Here is a 19,858-nt window from a genome sequence, read left to right as displayed (position 1 = left end):
GAAACTTTTGCCCACCTTTCCTCTTTTTGTTATAATCCGACATCGAAAGCAAATTGTACTCCCTTGAAAATAGTTCTGCCCTGTCTTCCGAAAGGAACTCTCTATTTTAGATTCTAGCCGGTTTCTGACAATTATTTGCTAGTTAGACAGTCTCAGGCACGTCGTGACTTCCCCATGGCTCAATTTTCACAGCTGCAGAAAAGAAAAATGGTTTTAGCAGTATCTTCCCCCGGTGTTAGATTCAGATGCAAGAGTATATAGGAAAAGTTCTGAAAGCTGTTTGTGCTATAGAAATATAAGGCCTTTTTGATGTCTAAAGCTATGAATCTCATTCAGTGCCGATGACACACATCCATTTATTTACATGTCAATCAGTCATAGATCTTTTACTTTGTTTTTCTATGCTTTGGATATTTTACTATTGATGCACCATTGATAAAGGTAGGCAAGGAACTGAATAAAGTTCAGTGTGTTCATTTTGGCTGATAGCACTTAGTAAAATGTTTACAAGGCTAGGGGTCTAAAAATAATAGGGAAATTTTTTGTTTTGTGGAAGGAATTTTTCTTTATTTCATTTACGATTTATAGCTTCATTACCTCCTTAAGATGTAGTTTCTATCTGGGCTATAGGAAACATTTATAATCTGCAAAAGTATTATTAAACTAGCTTTGTTACAGTGTCTAAAGTTACTCTTAGAATTAGGTCTAAAAATGGTAAAGCAGGGAGGGAAAACATTATACTTAAATATCTTTTTTTAAATTAAAAAATTTTAATTGAAGTATAGTTGATTTACAGTGTTTCAGGTATACAGCAAAGTGATTCAGTTCTATTTGTCTATCTATCTATCTCCTTTTTCAGATTCTTTTCCATTATGTTATAAGATATCAAATATAGTTCCCTGTGCTATACAGTAGTAGGTCCTTGTTTATCTATTTTATATATAGTAATGTGTATCTGTTAATCCCAAATTTCCAATTTATCCCTTCCCCCCTTCCTCTTTGGTAACCATAAATTTGTTTTCTGTATAGCTTAAATATCTAAATATCTTATTCTTAAATATCCTTATGGTCTTTGCTCAACATAACAAATGCTGATGAAGCTTTCCCTATTGTTCTTATCTTTAAATGGTACGTGAAGAAACTGGCTATGCAAATAGATTGATTATCCTATTGGACATTATCATTGGTCAAATTCTGTCCATTTTCTTGTTGTCTTTTGCATAGGTGAGCTTTCTCTGTTTGAAAGGGTAGCGTACATTTTCTCCCTTCATAGGGCAGAGGATAGAGTGAATATAGTTCCAGTACAAAATAGAGAAAACAGATGCCTGTAAGGGTTCTTAGCTTGTTTTGTACCGTGAGCCCCTTTGGCAGTCTGGTGAACCTATGGGCACCTTCTCAGAATCATGTTTTTAAACGTAAAGCACAAGCTACATAGGATTAACAAGGAAACTAATTATATTAAAATATACTTATCGAACTATTTTTTAAACTTATGACACATTCCAGAGAAATAGAAACTTACGTTTGCACAAAAACCTGAGGACAGATGTTTATAGCAGTTTTGTTCATAATTGACAAAAACTGGAATCAACCCATGGGCTACTACTCGGCAATAAACAGGAACAAACTATTGATATGTGCGATTATTTGTATGAATCTCCAGGGCATTATGCTGAGTGAAAAAGCCCATGCCAAAAGGTTACTATTGTATGATTGCCTTTATATGACATTGACAAAATTATAGAAATGGAGAATGGATTAGTGGTTGCCAGGGGTGGAGGGTTGTGGGAGGGATTTGAGTGTGGTTGTGAAAGGTAACAGGAAGCATCCTTGTGGCCGTGGGAGTGTTCTGTATCTTGATTTTGGTGGTTGGATACAAGAATCTACAGATGATCAAATTGCAAAGAACTTAAATAAACACACACACACACACACACACACACACAAATAAGTGCAAGTAAAACTAAGGAACCCTCAGGATAGGTGGGTTTTCTCAATATCAGTATCCCAGTTGTGATATTGTAATATAGTTTTGTAAGACATTACCACTGGGTGAAAACAAGGGTTTCTCTGCATTTCTTTTATAACTGGGTGCATATTTACAATTATCTCAAAATAGAAAGTTTAATTAAAAAATTGAGACAGTAATGGGCTTCTTTACACGCTTTTTTTTTTTTTTGCGGCCCAGCCGCTCCGCGGCATGTGGGATCCTCCCGGACCAGGGCACGAACCCGCGTCCCCTGCATCGGCAGGTGGACTCCCAACCACTGCGCCACCAGGGAAGCCCCTTTACAAGATTTTTTACATAACAAGACAAAGTGGCAGCTCGTATAACTAGTGAAATTTTTAAGAAATGATGATATTTTACTCTTTAAAAAAAATTAATTTTTGGCTGCATTGGATCTTTGTTGCTGTGCATGGGCTTTCTCTAGGTGCGGTGAGCGGGGGCTACTCTTCGTTGTGGTGCGAGGACTTCTCATTGCAGTGGCTTCTCTTGTTGTGGAGCACAGGCTCTAGGTGCGTGGGCTTCAGTAGTTGTGGCACGCGGGCTTAGTAGTTGTGGCTCAAGGGCTCTAGAGCGCAGGCTCAGTAGTTGCAGTGCACGGGCTTAGTTGTTCCACGCGGCATGTGGGATCTTCCTGGATCAGGGCTTAAACCCGTGTCCCCTGCATTGGTAGGTGGATTCTTAACAACTGCTCCACCAGGGAAGCCCCTGATATTTTAATATATCACCAGAAATGTGGTGTGTGGTGTGATAGGAAAATACCTGTGACTTCTGTTAGTCACAGTGGCCAAGTGGTAGGTGCTGCTTATACACTGTGGTCTGTTGCCTACATTCCTAATTGAAAGAGATGCTAAATTCAAATAAGCAGTTATTGAAAATAAAGATGTCAGTTTTCCCCTTCCAAGTTTGCATACTCCCTGAATTGGGACCCAGGGTTAAGAAGCCCCTGGGTTACTTTCTATCTGTTTACATTTCATTATCTGATATATCTCTAGGGCCTCTGTCAAATAAAAGATAAACATAATGCTTAAGCTTTCTCTTAATCAAGTACAGTGGGTGGTGATAAGATCTCATAAAAAATGCTAGTAGGCACACACTTTACAGTTTTAAAGATTTACTGGGTGTCCATTCACTCACATGCACGTTGTTCATTATAATTGCTAAATACTAGTTTTAAAAGGCAAGTATGGATAGATTTTTAATTTTTTTCTTTTGGCTGTGTTGGGTATTCGTTGCTGTGTGCAGGCTTTCTCTAGTTGTGGAGAGCAGGGGCTACTCTTTGTTGCGGTGCATGGGCTTCTCAGTTCAGTGACTTCTCTTGTTGCAGAGTGTGGGCTTCAGTAGTTGCGGGGCATGGGCTCAGTAGTTGTGCACGTGGGCTCTAGGGTGTGTGGTCTTCAGTAGTTGTGGCACACGGGCTCAGTAGTTGTGGCTTGTGGGCTCTAGAGCACGGGCTCAGTAGTTGTGGCACACGGGCTTAGTTGCTCCGCGGCATGTGGGATCTTCCCGGACCAGGGATCGAACTCGTGTCCCCTGCATTGGCAGGTGGATTCTTGACCACAGCGCCACCAGGGAAGTCCCTGGATAGATTTTAAGTATGGAGTAGACCACATGTTTATTGTGTTTGATATGAAAAAGAAACATGTCAGACTGATTGCTAATTATACAGATTGACTAATTTTGAATATCATTAAATATTTTAATTAGCTTTCTCTAAGAAATCATTTATTGGTGGTTTAGCTTCTCATTGTTAATGTCTCTAAGAGTGTCTAGATCAGATAAGGCTGTTGTTTTACAAGAAAGAAGTTTAGTGTTTGGGGATCAACATTCTACTTATTAAAATATCACCCGTTTATTTCAGTCAATGATAAAAATTAAAATTTATTGTGTGTTTAACTGAGTAATTATTTGGTATCATTATGAAGTATTTTCTTCCATACTCCATAAATTATGTGTTTCACAACAAAAGAAATAACAATAAGGCCACAGAATTTAAATAAGTGTTTCGGGTTTCCTTGTGTACTTGACATTTCTAATAGTACATGTGCTGAAAGAATGATTTAAGTATTCATTTTGTGATGGTTTTAGATTCTGTAATTTGGGGGTGAAATGCTTAATCTGGTATTTAATATATAGAAGCTTCAATAAGTAAACAATAAATGTTTTCTCATAGAAAACCTTACACTTAAAACATTTTAGCTAATTATACTTAAATAAACTTAGTCAAATTCTTTTGAGACAAATGGTATGTATAATCTGAAGAACGATGATGCTTTTACATTGTACCTCTTAATCCCCTTCACCTATTTTGCCCATCTCCTACCCACCCCCACATGACAACCACCACTTTGCTTTTTGTATCCATGAGTCTATTTCTATTTTGTTTTGTATGTTTGTTTGTTTTGTTTTTTAGATTCCACATACAAGTGAAATCATACAGTATTTTTCTTTCTCTGTCTGACTTGTTTCACTTAGCATAATATCCTGTAGGACCAACCATTTTGTGGCAGTGGCAAGAGTTCATTCTTTTTATAACTGAGTAATATTACATTTATACTAGTAATCCATCTATTCAGATTTTCTCTTTCTTCATGACTGAGTCTGGGAAGGTTGTGTGTTTCTAGGAATTTATCCATTTATTTTGTTTAATTTGTTGGCATATAATTGTTCATAGTAATCTTATGATCCTTTGTATTTTTGTGGTGTTACTTGTACCTTCTCTTTCATTTCTGATTTTATTTGGGCCCCCTCTTTTTTTTTTGATGAGTCTGACTAAAGGTATCAGTTTTGTTTATGTTTTCAGAGAACCAGCTCTTTGTTTTATTGATCTATTTAAAATTTTAGTTTCTATTTTATTTATTTCCTCTTTGATCTTTAGTATTTCCTTCCTTCTACCAACTTTGGGTTTATTTTCTTCTTATTTTTCTAGCTCCTTTAAATGTAAAGTTAGATTTGTTTGTTTCTTGGGATAGGCCTGTATTTCTATGAGTTTTACTCTTAGAACTGCTTTTCCTGTGTCCCAAAGATTTTGGAATGTTCTGTTTGCATTTTTATTTGTTTCAAGTTATTTTTTGCTTTCTTCTTTGATTTCTTCGTTGACCCATTGGTTGTTTAATAGCACGTTGTTTAGTCTCCACGCATTTGTTTTTTTTCCAGTTTTTTTGCTTGCGATTGATTTCTAATTTTATACACTTGTGGTCGCAAAAGATGCTTGATATGATTTCAGTCTTCTTAAATTTATTGAGACTTGTTTTGTTACCTTACATATGATCTAAACTGGAGAATGTTCCATGTGCACTTGAAAACAATGTGTATTCTGCTGTTTTTAGATGCAGTGTTCTGTATATATATTAAGTTCATCTTGTCTAAAGTGTTGTTTAAGGCTAATGCTTCCTTACTGATTTTCTATCTGGATGATCTATCTATTGATATAAGGAGGGTAGGGGTATTAAAGTCCTGCACTCTTATTGTATTGTTGTCTCTTTCTTCCCTTACCTCTGTTAATATTTGCTTTGTATATTTAGGTGCTTCTTTGTCTGGTGCATAAATGTTATAAATGTTATATCTTCTTGTTGGATTGACTCTTTTATTATTATGTAATGCCTTCTTTGACTTTTGTTACAGTCTTTGTTTTAAACTCTATTTTATCTGATATAAGTATTGCTACCAAAGCTATCTTTTTATTTCCATTTGCATTGTATATCTTTTTCCATCCCCTCATTTTCAGTCTGTGAGTTTCTTTAGGTTTGATGTGAGTCTCTTGTAGGCAGCATATAGAAAGGTCTTTTTTAAAAAAATCTATTCAGTTATACTATGTCTTTTGATTAGAGCATTTATTCCATTTAGAGTAATTATTGATAGCTATATAATTATTGTAATTTTGTTAGTTGTTTTTTGGCAATTTTTGTAGTTCTCTCTTTTTTCTTCTCTCTCTCTTCCCTTGTGGTTTGATTGTTATGTTTAGATTCGTTTCCCATTATCTTTTTTGTATTTATTATAATTTTTGTGTGTGTGGTTACTGTGAGGTTCACATATGACATCCTAAGTGTATAACATAGTCTTTTAAGTTAATAGTAACTTAATTTGGAACACATTCCAAAACTTTATATTTTTACCCCCCTCATATTTTATGTTTTTACTGACACAGTTTACATCTTTTTATTTCATACATCCCTTAACTAATTACTGGTTTTTCAAATAGTTTTACTTCTTTTGTCTTTTACCTTTCATACTTGCTTTATAAGTGATTGCTCCACTACCCTTATTATTTATTCATGTTTTCCAGTGAGACTTTTACCTATTTATGTTTTCTTATTATTAATTAGTTCCTTTCCTTTTTAGCTTACCAAAGTCCCTTTAACATTTCTTGTAAGGCTGGTTTAGTGGTGATGAATTCCTTTTGCTTTTGCTTATCTGGAAACCTCTTAACTTCTCCTTCAATTGTGAATGATTACCTTGTTGTGTAGAGAATTCTTGGTTGGCGGTTTTTTTCTTTCAGCATTATTAATATATCTTGCCACTCCCTTTTGGCCTGTAAGTTTCTGCAAAAAATCTGCTGATAGCATTATGGAGTTTCTTTTGTATGTAATAAATTGCTTTTCTCTTTCTCCTTTTAAGATTCTCTCTTTATCCTGTACTTTTACCACATTAATTATAATGCATCTCAGTGTATTTTCTCTTTGCATTCATATTATTTGGAATTCTCTGGGCTTCCTGGACCTGGATATCTGTTTCCTTCCACAGATTCAGGAAGTTTTCAGCCATTATTTCCTCAAATAATTTTTCTGGCCCCTTGTTCCTTCTCCTTCTGGGACCTCTGTAATATGAATGTTATTCCACTTGATGTTAGAATATGTTCTGAGTATTACTTTTGGCCCCTGAAAAAGGTCTTAATTATAAACTATGTATCCTGCAATGGGAAATGACAATATATGAATTTATCTCATGATACTACTGTTCTGTATAGGTTTTTATCTTACAGACCTTGAGTTGATAATATTAATATACTTTATACTATATTTTTCATGAAATTAAAATCAATTTTCAGTGCAAATTGCATATAAAATTATTTGAAACATTGTTATAATTAATATATTTATTTTAAAGTACCTTTTATATTTTGGGGAAATTAATTACTTACCTCTAATAACTTCCCTTTACAAGGTGTTTTTCTTATATAATAGGAGAGAAGCCATCTAAAGGTTTAGCAATATATTCAGCTTTGTATAACCCACCGAATACATCATTCTTAGAAAAAATAGGTAGATCAACTTCTGTCAGGCACTTGTTTTTTGTTTCCTTTTTCTACTGGAATTCATGGGACTTATGATGAGAAATTGGCTTTTTGATTTCTTATGCTTTTAAACTTATAGGAGCCTCTCAAAAGCACAATGTGAACCTTTGTAGATATAATTCCAAATTTGTTAATCTATAACATTGTTTTTTAAAAAAAAAAATCTTTATTGGAGTATAATTGCTTTACAATGTTGTGTTAGTTTCTGCTGTAAAACACAGTGAATGTATATATGTATAACATATATATATATATGTATACATATATCCCCATATCCCCTCCCTCTTGAGCCTCCCTCCCACCCTCCTTATCCCACCCCTCTAAGTCATCACAAAGCATGGAGCTGATCTCCCTGTGCTATGCAGGAGCTTCCCAGTAGCCATCCATTTTACATTTGGTAGTGTATATATGTCAGTGCTACCCTCTCATTTCTTCCCAGCTTCCCCTTCCCCGCCGTGTCCTCAAGTCCATTCTCTACGTCTGCCTCTTTATTCCTGCCCTGCCACTTGGTTCATCAGTACCATTTTTTTAGATTCCATTTATATAGCATTGCTTTTTCAGAAAACTGTAGTGAACAATAACACACTCACTTGATTAAAGTAGCCAAAGAAACCTGACTACATTAGGGTTTATAAATCATGGTCGATAACAGTAATGGCATTACTGTTTTCATGACAATAATATTGTCCTTCCTATTTGAAGATCATACCACTGATAGTAATCGTTATTTTGTGCACACTGTAGTTAAAAAGACCTGTGTACAATCAATAGTTTTTCCAAGTGTCTGCAGCAAGACACCTTTAGAGCCTAGAACTGTGAAGCCTTTCCTCAATTTATAAATAAATCTGTATTTACATTAAAGAATGACAGGTCATACACAGACCAAGTCAATTTAAAATCAGAAGTGGTATCTCCACTGCAAACTTAAAATATTCTTTTTAGAATATTGCATGTTTGGTGTTTTTTTTTTTTTTTGACTCAGGAATTGCAGTCTTGGGCACTTATCCAAGAGACTTGAAGACATACAAAAACTGAACATGAATATTGATAACAACTTTGTTCATAATAACTAAAAAAATAGAAACAACTGTCATTCAATGGATAAATGGTTAAACAAACAGTGGTACGTCGATACCACAGAATACTACTCAGCAATAAAAAGGAAAGAGTCATCGATTTGACAACTGGGATGAATCTCCAAGGAACTATGCTGAGTGAAAAAGCCAATCCCCACTTGGTCATGGTGTATAGTCCTTATTAAATATGCTGTTGAATTCAGTTTGCTACTATTTTGTTGAGAGTTTTTATATCTATATTTATATACTGGTCTATAGTTTTCTTTCCTGTGATGTCTTTGTCATCAAGGTAATACTGGCTCTGTTGAATGAGTGAGGAAGTGTTCCCTCCTCTTCTGTTTCTTGGAAGAGTTTGAGAAGAATTGGTATTAATTCTTCCTTAGAGTTTCATAGAATTCACTATTTTTTTTTTGTGGTATGTGGTCCTCTCACTGTTGTGGCCTCTCCCGTTGTGGAGCACAGGCTCCGGACGCGCAGGCTCAGTGGCCATGGCTCACGGGCCTAGCCGCTCCACGGCATGTGGGATCTTCCCAGACTGGGGCATGAACTTGTGTCCCCTGCATCGGCAGGCGGACTCTCAATCACTGTGCCACCAGGGAAGCCCAGAATTCACTATTGAAATCATCTTGTTCGGGACTTTTCTTTATTGGGAATTTTTTAAAATTACTGATGTAATCTTTTTACTTATTGATGGTCTGCTGAGATTTTCTATTTCCTCTTAAGCCAGTTTTGGTAATTTGTATGTTTCTAGGAGTTTTCCATTTCATCTAGGTTATCCCATTTGTTGGCATGCAGTTATTCCCAGTATTCTCTTACAATGTTTTTTACTCATGTAAGGTCAGTCTTTATGTCCCCACTTCCATTTCTGATGTCAGTTGTTTAAGTCTTCTCTCTTTCTTTTTCTTAGTAATTCTAGCTAAACGTTTGTAAATTTTGATCTTTTCTAAGAACCAACTTTTAATTTCATTGATAATCTCTATGAAAATAATAGATAATTCTATTTTCCATTTTGCTTCTCTCCTTTCTAATCTTTATTACTTACTTTATTCTGCTTGCTGTAGGTTTAACTTTCTATATTTTTTTCTATTTCCTTAGTTGTAAACGTAGGTTGTTGATTGGAGATCTTTGTTCTTTTCCCTTCATGATACTAACAATTTTTTATTGACACTAGTATATTTTTTTGAATTTCATTTTATTTATTTTTTTGTACAGCAGGTTTTATTAGTTATCCATTCTATACATATTAGTGTGTATATGTCAATCCCAATCTCCCAATTCATCACAGCACCACCACCCTCCTCCACTGCTTTCGCTTCTTGGTGTCCATATGTCTGTTCTCTACATCTGTGTCTCAATTTCTGCCCTGCAAACTGGTTCATCTGTACCATTTTTCTAAGTTCCACATATAAGCGTTAATATACGATATTTGTTTTTCTCTTTCTGACTTAATTCACTCTGTATGACAGTCTCTAGATTCATCTGCATCTTTACAAATGACCCAATTTCGTTCCTTTTTATGGCTGAGTAATATTCCATTGTCTATATGTACCACATCTTCCTTATCCATTCGTCTGTTGATGGGCATTTAGGTTGCTTCCATGACCTAGTTATTGTAAATAGTGTTGCAGTGAACACTGGGGTCCATGTGTCTTTTGGATTATGGTTTTCTCTAGGTATATGCCCAGTAGTGGGATTGCTGGGTCATATGGTAATTCTATTTTTAGTTTTTTTTTTTTTTTTTTTTTTTTTTTGCGGTATGTGGGTCTCTCATTGCTGTGGCCTCTCCCGTTGCGGAGCACAGGCTCTGGATGCACAGGCTCAGCGGCCATGGCTCATGGGCCCAGCTGCTCCATGGCATGTGGGATCTTCCCCGAACAGGGCACAAACCCGTGTCCTCTGCATCGGCAGGTGGACTCTCAACCACTGTGCCACCAGGGAAGCCCTATTTTTAGATTTTTAAGGAAACTCCATACTGTTCTCCATAGTGGTTGTATCAATTTACATTCCCACCAACAGTGTAAGAGGGTTCCCTTTTCTCCACACCCTCTCCAGCATTTGCTGTTTGCAGATTTTCTGATGATGCCCATTCTGACTGGTGTGAGGTAATACCTAATTGTAGTTTTGATTTGCATTTCTCTAATAATGAATGATGTTGAGCAGCTTTTCATGTGCTTCTTGACCATCTGTATGTCTTCTTTGGAGAAATGTCTGTTTAGGTCTCCTGCTCATTTTTGGATTGGGTTGTTTTCTTTTTTTTAACACTGAGCTTCATGAGCTGTTTATATATTTTGGAGATTAATCATTTGTCTGTTGATTCATTTCCCAATATCTTCTCCCATTCTGAGGGTTATCTGTTCGTCTTGTTTGTAGTATCCTTTGCTTTGCAAAAGCTTTAAGTTTCATTAGGTCCCATTTGTTTATTTTTGTTTTTATTTCCATTACTCTAGGAGGTGGATCAAAAAAGATCTTGCTGTGATTTACGTCAAAGTGTGTTCTTCCTATGTTTTCGTCTAAGAGTTTTATAGTGCCTGTTCTTACATTTAGGTCTCGAATCCATTTGGAGTTTATTTTTGTGTATGGTGTTAGGAAGTGTTCTAATTTCATTCTTTTACATGTAGCTGTCCAGTTTTTCCAGCACCACTTATTGAAGAGACTGTCTTTTCTCCATTGAATATCTTTGCCTCCTTTGTCATAGATTAGTTGACCATAGGTGCGTGGGTTTTTCTCTGGGCTTTATATCCTGTTCCATTGGTCTATATCTCTGTTTCTGTGCCAGTACCATATTGTTTTGATTGCTGTAGCTTTGTACTATAGTCTGAAGTCAGGGAGACTGATTCCTCATGCTCCATTTTTTTCTCACAAGACTGCTTTGGCTATGTGGGGTCTTTTGTGTCTACATTCAAATTTTAAGATTTCTTCTTCTAATTCTGTAAAAAATGCCATTGGTAATTTGATAGGGATTGCATTGAATCTGTATATTGCTTTTTGTAGTATAGTGATTTTCACAATATTGTTTCTTCCAATCCAAGAACATGGTATATCTCTCCATCTGTTTGTATCATCTTTAATTTCTTTCATCAGTGTCTTATAGTTTTCTGCATACAGGTCTTTTGTCTCCCTAGGTAGGCTTATTCCTAGGTATTTTATTCTTTTTGTTGCAATGGTAAATGGGAGTGTTTTCTTAATTTCTCTTTCAGATTTTTCATCATTAGTGTATAGGAATGCAAGAGATTTCTGTGCATTAATTTTGTATCCCACAACTTTACCAAATTCATTGATTAGCTCTAGTAGTTTTCTGGTGGCATCTTTAGGATTCTCTATGTATAGTATCATGTCTTCTGCAAACAGTGACAGTTTTAGTTCTTCTTTTCCAATTTGTATTCCTTTTATTTCTTTTTCTTCTCTGATTGCTGTAGCTAGGACTTCCAAAACTATGTTGAATAATAGTGGTGAGAGTTAGCATCCTTGTCTTGTTCCAGATCTTAGAGGAAATGCTTTCAGTTTTTCACCATTGAGAATGATGTTTGCTGTGGGTTTGTCATATATGGCCTTTATTATTTTGAGGTAGGTTCCCTCTATGCCCACTTTCTGGAGAGTTTTTATCATAAATGGGTGTTGAATTTTGTCAAAAGCTTTTTCTGCCTCTATTGAGATGATCATATGGTTTTTCTTCTTCAGTTTGTTAATATGGTGTATCACAGTGATTGATTTGCATATATTGAAGAATCCTTGCATCCCTGGGATAAATCCCACTTGATCATGGTGTATGATCCTTTTAATATGTTGTTGGATTCTCTTTGCTAGTATTTTGTTGAGGATTTTTGCATCTATATTCATCAGTGATATTGGCCTGTAATTTTATTTTTTTGTAGTATCTTTGTCTGGTTTTGGTATCAGGGCGATGGTGGCCTCATAGAATGAGTTTGGGAGTGTTCCTTCCTCTGCAATTTTTGGGAAGAGTTTGAGAAGGATTAGTGTTAGCTCCTCTCTAAATGTTTGGTAGCATTCACCTGTGAAGGCATCTGGTCCTGGACTTTTGTTTGTTGGAAGATTTTTAATTACAGTTTTAATTTCATTACTTGTGATGGGTTTGTTCATATTTTCTATTTCTTCCTGGTCCAGTCTTGGAAGGTTATACCTTTCTAAGAATTTGTCCATTTCTTCCAAGTTGTCCATTTTATTGGCATAGAGTTGCTTGTAATAGTCTCTTAGTATGCTTTGTATTTCTGCGGTGCCTGATGTAACTTCTCCTTTTTCATTTCGAATTCTGTTGATTTGAGTCCTCTCCCTTTTTTTTTTTTTTTTTTTTTGCAGTACATGGGCCTCTCAATGTTGTGGCCTCTCCCATTGTGGAGCATGGGCTCCGGACGCACAGGCTCGGTGGCCATGGCTCATGGGCCTAGCCTCTCCGCAGCATGTGGGATCTTCCCGGACTGGGGCATGAACCCGTGTCCCCTGCATCGGCAGGCGGACTCTCAACCACTGTGCCAGCAGGGAAGCCCTCTCCCTCTTTTTCTTGATGAGTCTGGCTAATGGTTTAGCAATTTTTTTTTTATCTTCTCAGAGAACCAGCTTTTAGTTTTATTGATCTTTGCTGTTGTTTTCTTTGTTTCTATTTCATTTATTTCTGCTCTGATCTTTATGATTTCTTTCCTTCTACTAACTTTGGGTTTTTTTTTTCTTTCTCTAGTTACTTTAGTTGTAGTGTTAGATTGTTTATTTGAGATTTTTCTTGTTTCCTGAGGTAGGCTTGTATTGCTATAAACGTCCCTCTTACAACTGCTTTTGCTGAGTCCCATAGGTTTTGGATCGTCGTGTTTTCATTGTCACTTGTTTCTAGGTATTTTTCAATTTCCTCTTTGATTTATTCAGTGATCTCTTGGTTATTTAGTAACATATTGTTTAGCCTCCATGTGTTCTGTTTTTGATGTTTTTTTCCCTGTAATTGATTTCTAATCTCATAACGTTGTGGTCAGAAAAGATGCTTGATATGATTTCAATTATCTTAAATTTACAGAGGCTTGATTTGTGACCCAAGATGTGATCTACCCTGGAGAATGTTCCATGCACACTTGAGAAGAAAGTGTAATCTGCTGTTTTGGGATGGAATGTCCTATAAATATCAATTAAATCTCTCTGGTCTATTGTGTCATTTATAGCTTGTGTTTCCTTATTCATTTCCTGTTTGGATGATCTGTCCATTGGTGTAAGAGAGGTGTTAAAGTCCCCCAGTATTGTTGTGTTACTGTCGTTTTCCTCTCTTATAGCTGTTAGCAGTTGCCTTATGTATAGAGGTGCTCCTATGTTGGGAGGATATGTATTTATTATTGTTATATCTTCTTCTTGGATTGATCCCTTGATTAATATGTAGTGTCCTTCCTTGTCTCTTGTAACATCCTTTAGTTTAAAGTCTATTTTATCTGATATAAGTATTGCTACTACAGCTTTCTTTTGATTTACATTTGCATGTAATATCTTTTTCCATCCACTCACTTTCAGTGTATATGTTGTTCCTAGGTCTGAAGTGGGTCTCTTGTAGACAGCATATATATGGGTCTTATTTTTGTATCCATTCAGCAAGCCTGTGTCTTTTGGTTGGAGCATTTAATCCATTCACTTTTAAGGTGATGATTGATATGCAAGTTTCTGTTACCATTTTCTTAATTGTTTTGGGTTTGGTTTTCTAGGTCCTTTTCTTCTTTTGTGTTTCCCACTTAGAGAAGTTCCTTTAGCATTTGTTGTAGAGCTGGTTCGGTGGTGCTGAATTCTCTTAGCTTTTTCTTGTCTGTAAAGCTTTTGATTTCTCCATCGAATCTGGATGAGATCCATGCCAGGTAGAGTAATCTTGGTTATAGGTTCTTCCCTTTCATCACTTTAAATATGTCATGCCACTCCCTTCTGGCTTGTAGAGTTTCTGCTGAGAAATCAGCTGTTAACCTTATGGGAATTCCCTTGTATGTTATTTGTTGTTTTTCCCTTGCTGCTTTCAGTAATTTTTCTTTGTCTTTAATTTTTGCCAGTTTGATTACTATGTATCTTGGTGTGTTTCTCCTTGGGTTTATCCTGTGTGGGACTCTTTGCGCTTCCTGGACTCTGGTGGCTCTTTCCTTTCCTGTGGTAGGGAACTTTTTGACTATAATCTCTTCAAATATTTTCTCGGGTCGTTTCTCTCTCTCTCCTCCTTCTGGGACCTCTATAATGTGAATGTTATTATGTTTAATATTGTCCCAGAGGTCTCTTAGGCTGTCTTCATTTCTTTTCATTCCTTTTTCTTTATTCTGTTCCACAGCAGTGAGTTCCACCATTCTGTCTTCCAGGTCACTTCTCTGTTCTTCTGCCTCAGTTATTCTGCTATTGATTCCTTCTATTTTATTTTTCATTTCAGTTATTGTATTATTCATCTCTGTTTGTATGTTCTTTAATTCTTCTGGGTCTTTGTTAAACATTTCTTGTATCTTCTCTATCTTTGCCTCCAATCTTTTTCTGCCATCCTGGATCATCTTCACTATCATTCTGAATTCTTTTTCTGGAAGGTTGCCTATCTCCATTTCATCTAGTTGTTTTTCTGGGGTTTTATTTTGTTTCTTCATCTGGTATGCAGCCCTTTGCCATTTCATCTTATCTGTCTTTCTGTGAATGTGGTTTTTGTTCCACAGGCTGCACAATTGTAGTTTTTCTTGCTTCTGCTGTCTGCCCTCTGGTGGATGAGCCTGTCTAAGAGGCTTGAGCAAGTTTACTGTTGGGAGGGACTGGTGGAGGGTAGAGCTGGCTGTTGCTCTGGTGGGCAGAGCTCAGTAAAACTTTAATCCACTTCTCTGCTGATTCGTGGGCCTGGGTTCCCTCCCTATTGGTTGTTTGGCCTGAGGTCACCCAACACTGGAGCCTACCCAGGCTCTTTTTGTGGGGCTAATGGCAGACTCTGGGAGGCCTCACACCAAGGAGTACTTTCCAGAATTTCTGCTGCCAGTTTCCTTGTTCTCACGGTGAGCCACAGCCAACCCCTGTCTCTGCAGGAGACCCTCCAACACAAGCAGGTAAGTCTGGTTCTGTCTGCTATGGGGTCACTGCTCCTTCCTCTGGGTTCCGATGCGTACACTACTTTTTGCGTGCCCTCCAAGAGTGGAGTCTGTTTCCCCCAATCATGTTGAAGTCCTGCAATCAAACCCCGCTAGCCTTCAACGTCTGATTCTCTAGGAATTCCTCCTCCCATTGCCGGACCCCCAGGTTGGGAAGCCTGACATCGGCCTCAGAACCTTCACTCCAGTGGGTGGACTTCTGTGGTATAAGTGTTCTCCAGTTTGTGAGTCACCCACCAGTAGTTATGGGTTTTGATTTTATTGTGATTGCGCCCCTCCTACCATCTCATTTTGGCTTCTTTGTCTTTGGATGTGGGGTATCTTTTTTGGTGAGTTCCAGTGTCTTCCTGTCGATGATCGTTCAGCAGTTATTTGTGATTCTGTTGCTCTTTCAAGAGGGAGTGAGAGCAGTCCTTCTACTCCACCGTCTTGAACCAATCTCGAGCATGTTTGGTTTTGATACTAACATGTCATATCAGTGTAGGGTGGTTGTGATTATTAAACTGACCGAAGTTTCTTTTGGTTCTTTGTGTAGTGTTTTAGAATAGTACAAACACAGTCACACTGGCAAGTATCTCCATTCTAATGATTTTCAAATTAAGGAATCGTTTCAAATTATGAAAGCTCTTTGTTCACCTAGCTTTGCAATAGCATGATGTATGCTAATTGCTAACTTTGTCTGCATTTTTTTTAAAGATCAAATGGACACAGTGGTTATTTTCATTAATCTCATACAGAGCAGCAAATTAAAATTTCCATTATTATCCACCCATTATCTAGTTGTTTCCTTTGTTCAGTATCAGAACAGGATGTTAATGATAAGCCATTGTTGTATTACAGCCCTATTAAGTACAGTGAGAATTAGTTTAATCTATTGCACTCTTTTGTTTTTAGGTGATTTCTTTAATATTATGTTGCACCATATTGATTTTGCTGAAGATACTTTGACATTTTGTAATAGAGATTTCAGAATTAAATACTTGTTGCTTTAATTTTTTACTCAATATTGAGAAAAGGTGACATACAGTAAAAAAAAAAGAAGTAACCCAAGGACCAGAATGTTAGTGTTTTATTCTTGCAACCTCACTAATTACGTGAACTTGGGAAATCAACTTGATTCTCTATTTATGTAATGAGAGCATTAGAACAGCTGGTCTTTTAGGGCCAGTCCAGCCTTTCCATGCTATCATGTTTTCATAATTTTCAAATATGAGGTTATGTTAAAACCCCAAAGTCCTCCTAAGCTTGATAAAAGGCATTTGTTCTCTAAAGTTATATATCTTCTGTCTTGCTCCATTACATTGTTGCTTCCATTCCTTATAACTGTAGAGTATCCTCAATTATGTAATTTAAACCAGTTTCTAAGGCTTGGATGAGGGGTGAGTCCCAAGGTGATAGGCTGGCCCAATTGTTCCATAAAGAATATCTCACGCACAACCATGTAGAAGAAAGGATCTAACATTTTCTGAGCATCTTACTCTGTCTATGAGACAACACATATGAAATGCCTGTTTTTGGCACTTGGTATGCATTGTTTTACTTAAGCCTCATAACAAATATGAAGGGTCAGTGTTTATTACCCCTGTGTCACGGATGAGCAAACAGGTTTATAGAAATCCGTTCAGTCAACTGATCAAAGATTACCTAGAAGGTAGGTGAAGGGCCATGATTCATACCCAGTGGCAGTTTGAGCCATCCCCAGCATACCATATACTGTCTAAGTTTACCTGTTCTATACAAGAATATCTGAATATATTATAATGGAATGTCTCAGGACTGTAATATTCTGAAGTGAAACTAAACTGAATTTGGAAGCTTTGGCATGTTGAAGCTCATCAGTCATTCACCTCTTTGGTTATTCACCATTCATAGATCCATCATTCATTCAAGAAATATATACTGAGTACTTAACTGTGTGCCAGGCACTGTGTTAAGATCTGGAGATACAGTAGTGAACAAGATAGGCAAGTTTCCTGATTTGTGGAACCTATTTTTTAATGAGGAGGACACAGTAAACAAGTAAAGTGGTAAACGTCATAAATTTATATAAGACTGTTGGGCTGAGACTTAAATGATGAGAACAAGCAATGGAGAGGTCAGAGGTAAGAGTCTTACAGGCAGAGAAAACAGCAAATACAAAGGTCATTCTACAGGAATAAGCCCTATATATAAGCCTCTAGGGGAGTCAGTATGGCCTTGTCATCCATTAATTAAGAAAATAAGTTTGAGGATCATATGAAAGTGAAAGTGACAGCAGATCTGCAAAATTTTATACTATAAATGTTTTTTATTCCTTGTGGATCTGTAGCCTTGAGATGGGTAAATAAGTTATAGAAATGTGGAAATGATTTCACGATGATGGTTTTACTTACTGTGCCATCTGTGTGGTGATTCATTCAGTAGACTTCCTGAACATCTACTGTATATCCTACTAAAGCAAGAAAAATCAAGTCTGTGGCCATTACACAATATATGGGAGCAAAAAGTATGAAATTGTATTCCTTATTCTGTAATTTTTATGGACAGATTCAATAACAGCACATTTTTGTGGAGGCTCACTAAACCCCATCACTGTGTTAGATACTTGGCATGGAGTTCCCAGTCTGGAAGAGAAAGAGACACACATAATGACCTCTGCCCCAATGTCTTAAGTGCTATAGTAGTGATAGTGTCACAGTTCCTGTACAGAAGACTTTATCAGACTTTAAACATTTACTGTTAAATGGAATTTTTAAAAATTCAGACATTAAGAATGATTGACAATTTCTATATCAGGAGGCATTCTCAATAAAAAGCCAAATAGTATGAAACCCTAGGGAATCCATTTCTCATTATTAACATTTTTTTTTTAAACTCTATGTCCTCTAATGATATAACTTCTATCAAATTGGAAAACAATTGCTTTCCTTCTTCTAACTTAGATACTTAGCAGAAACTGAGTGTAATTCATATGAATTTACAAAATTGGACTCAAGCTAGGGTTTTAATTCAGGCGGATACATTTGTAATACTGGAAAGGGGCAGTTATGATTATGTAGATCTGGAATGTGAAACTATGAGTTATTAGTACAATGAATGTGTTGATGATGTTTTCCTCCCAACCTTTTCCCCAAACTACTTACATAGTTATGGCAAGGTGATGAAGCTAAGGAGCTGTGATGAGATAATGAGTTCTAGAAATAACCCCATGAATATTGGAAATTAAGCTAAAAACTAGTCGCTACCAGATAAATGCATTTAATGGCTTTTTAAGATTACTACGGCATGGGATTAACATAGTTAGGAAAGAATAGTTAGGAATTGGTGAATGCTTTACACTAATTTGTTAACTAACATACTAATTGGAGACTATATTGTTTTGCATTTTAATAAACATTTTCACTTGGTTTTCAGATAGGGTGATATTGTGACATATTTCAGTAGATTTGGGTTATGTATAATGTTTTGCATTAAATTTTGTTCACTGTAGAATAGAATATAAATAACTAGGAAAATTAATAAGATGACTTCTAAATGTTCATCCTGTGGGTTAAGGAGGACCAGCTAATGTTAATCCTAATGCCTGGATTGTAAATTTAAGCATCCCTGTCAGTGATACTTTATGCTACTGAAGTCCATATTCTCTTCAGGTTATGAGTACCATCAGTGTAATTTTCCTTTAAATGAGGCTGAGGAGAGTGTTGAGATATATACATCATGATTTTACCACGTGAGTTTTATGACCAAAAGTTTTTAAGCGCCTGGCACTCTGTACACATTTTTATACGGTAAAATATTTGCATATTCTATGCATTATTGTATTTTTAAAGTTACAAAAAAAACCTGTTGTTTGTCTAAAATAATATCTTTTTTTTTTTTAATAGGGAGGGCTGAAAAACAGCAAACATGAATGCACTCTGTCTTCACAAGAATATGTTCATGAATTACGATCTGGTATTTCAGATGAGAAACTTCTTAATTGCCTAGAATCTCTGAGGGTTTCTTTAACCAGCAATCCTGTCAGGTAGGTGCTTTTTTACTGTTTTGGTATGATTCGTACAATTTGTACTGTATATAATTGTTGGGAATATAATCACTTACGTCATTTTAACCTCACGTTTTCCTGACCAGAAGTCTGATGTTAGTTAATAAAACAATGTCTAATTATGAGTTTGTAAACATTTAAAAATATATAGCTAATCTGATCTCTAATAACAAGCAATTTTAAGAATACAAATATTAGTCGGATGGTTAGGTCCTCTTTGATTATGTAAAATATGGGTCCAGAAGTTAAACATCCACATTTATATGAAAATCTGTACTCGGATAACAATTATTATATATTTATTTATAAAATAAATTAAGTACATTGGCTCTATGATATTTTTCCTTTTTAACTTGAGAAGTAAATATAGTTTTGTATTCTACA

At 36.1% G+C, this 19,858-nt stretch overlaps 1 protein-coding gene across 2 annotated transcripts in view; it reads left to right on the top strand.

Moving 5' to 3' along the window:
- The window catches only part of DIAPH2 (diaphanous related formin 2), a 786,790-nt gene that overhangs the window by 184,859 nt on the left and 582,073 nt on the right, over positions 1 to 19,858 (top strand). For both annotated transcript variants that reach the window (XM_060138052.1, XM_060138051.1), the window contains one exon: positions 19,314 to 19,453. In XM_060138052.1, coding sequence (XP_059994035.1) covers positions 19,314 to 19,453 — 140 coding nt within the window. The remainder of the gene's footprint in view (positions 1 to 19,313; positions 19,454 to 19,858) is intronic.

This window comes from Lagenorhynchus albirostris, chromosome X (genome assembly GCF_949774975.1).
Source record: "Lagenorhynchus albirostris chromosome X, mLagAlb1.1, whole genome shotgun sequence".
NCBI lineage: Eukaryota > Metazoa > Chordata > Mammalia > Artiodactyla > Delphinidae > Lagenorhynchus > Lagenorhynchus albirostris.
This window is presented reverse-complemented; position numbering and strand designations above follow the sequence as displayed.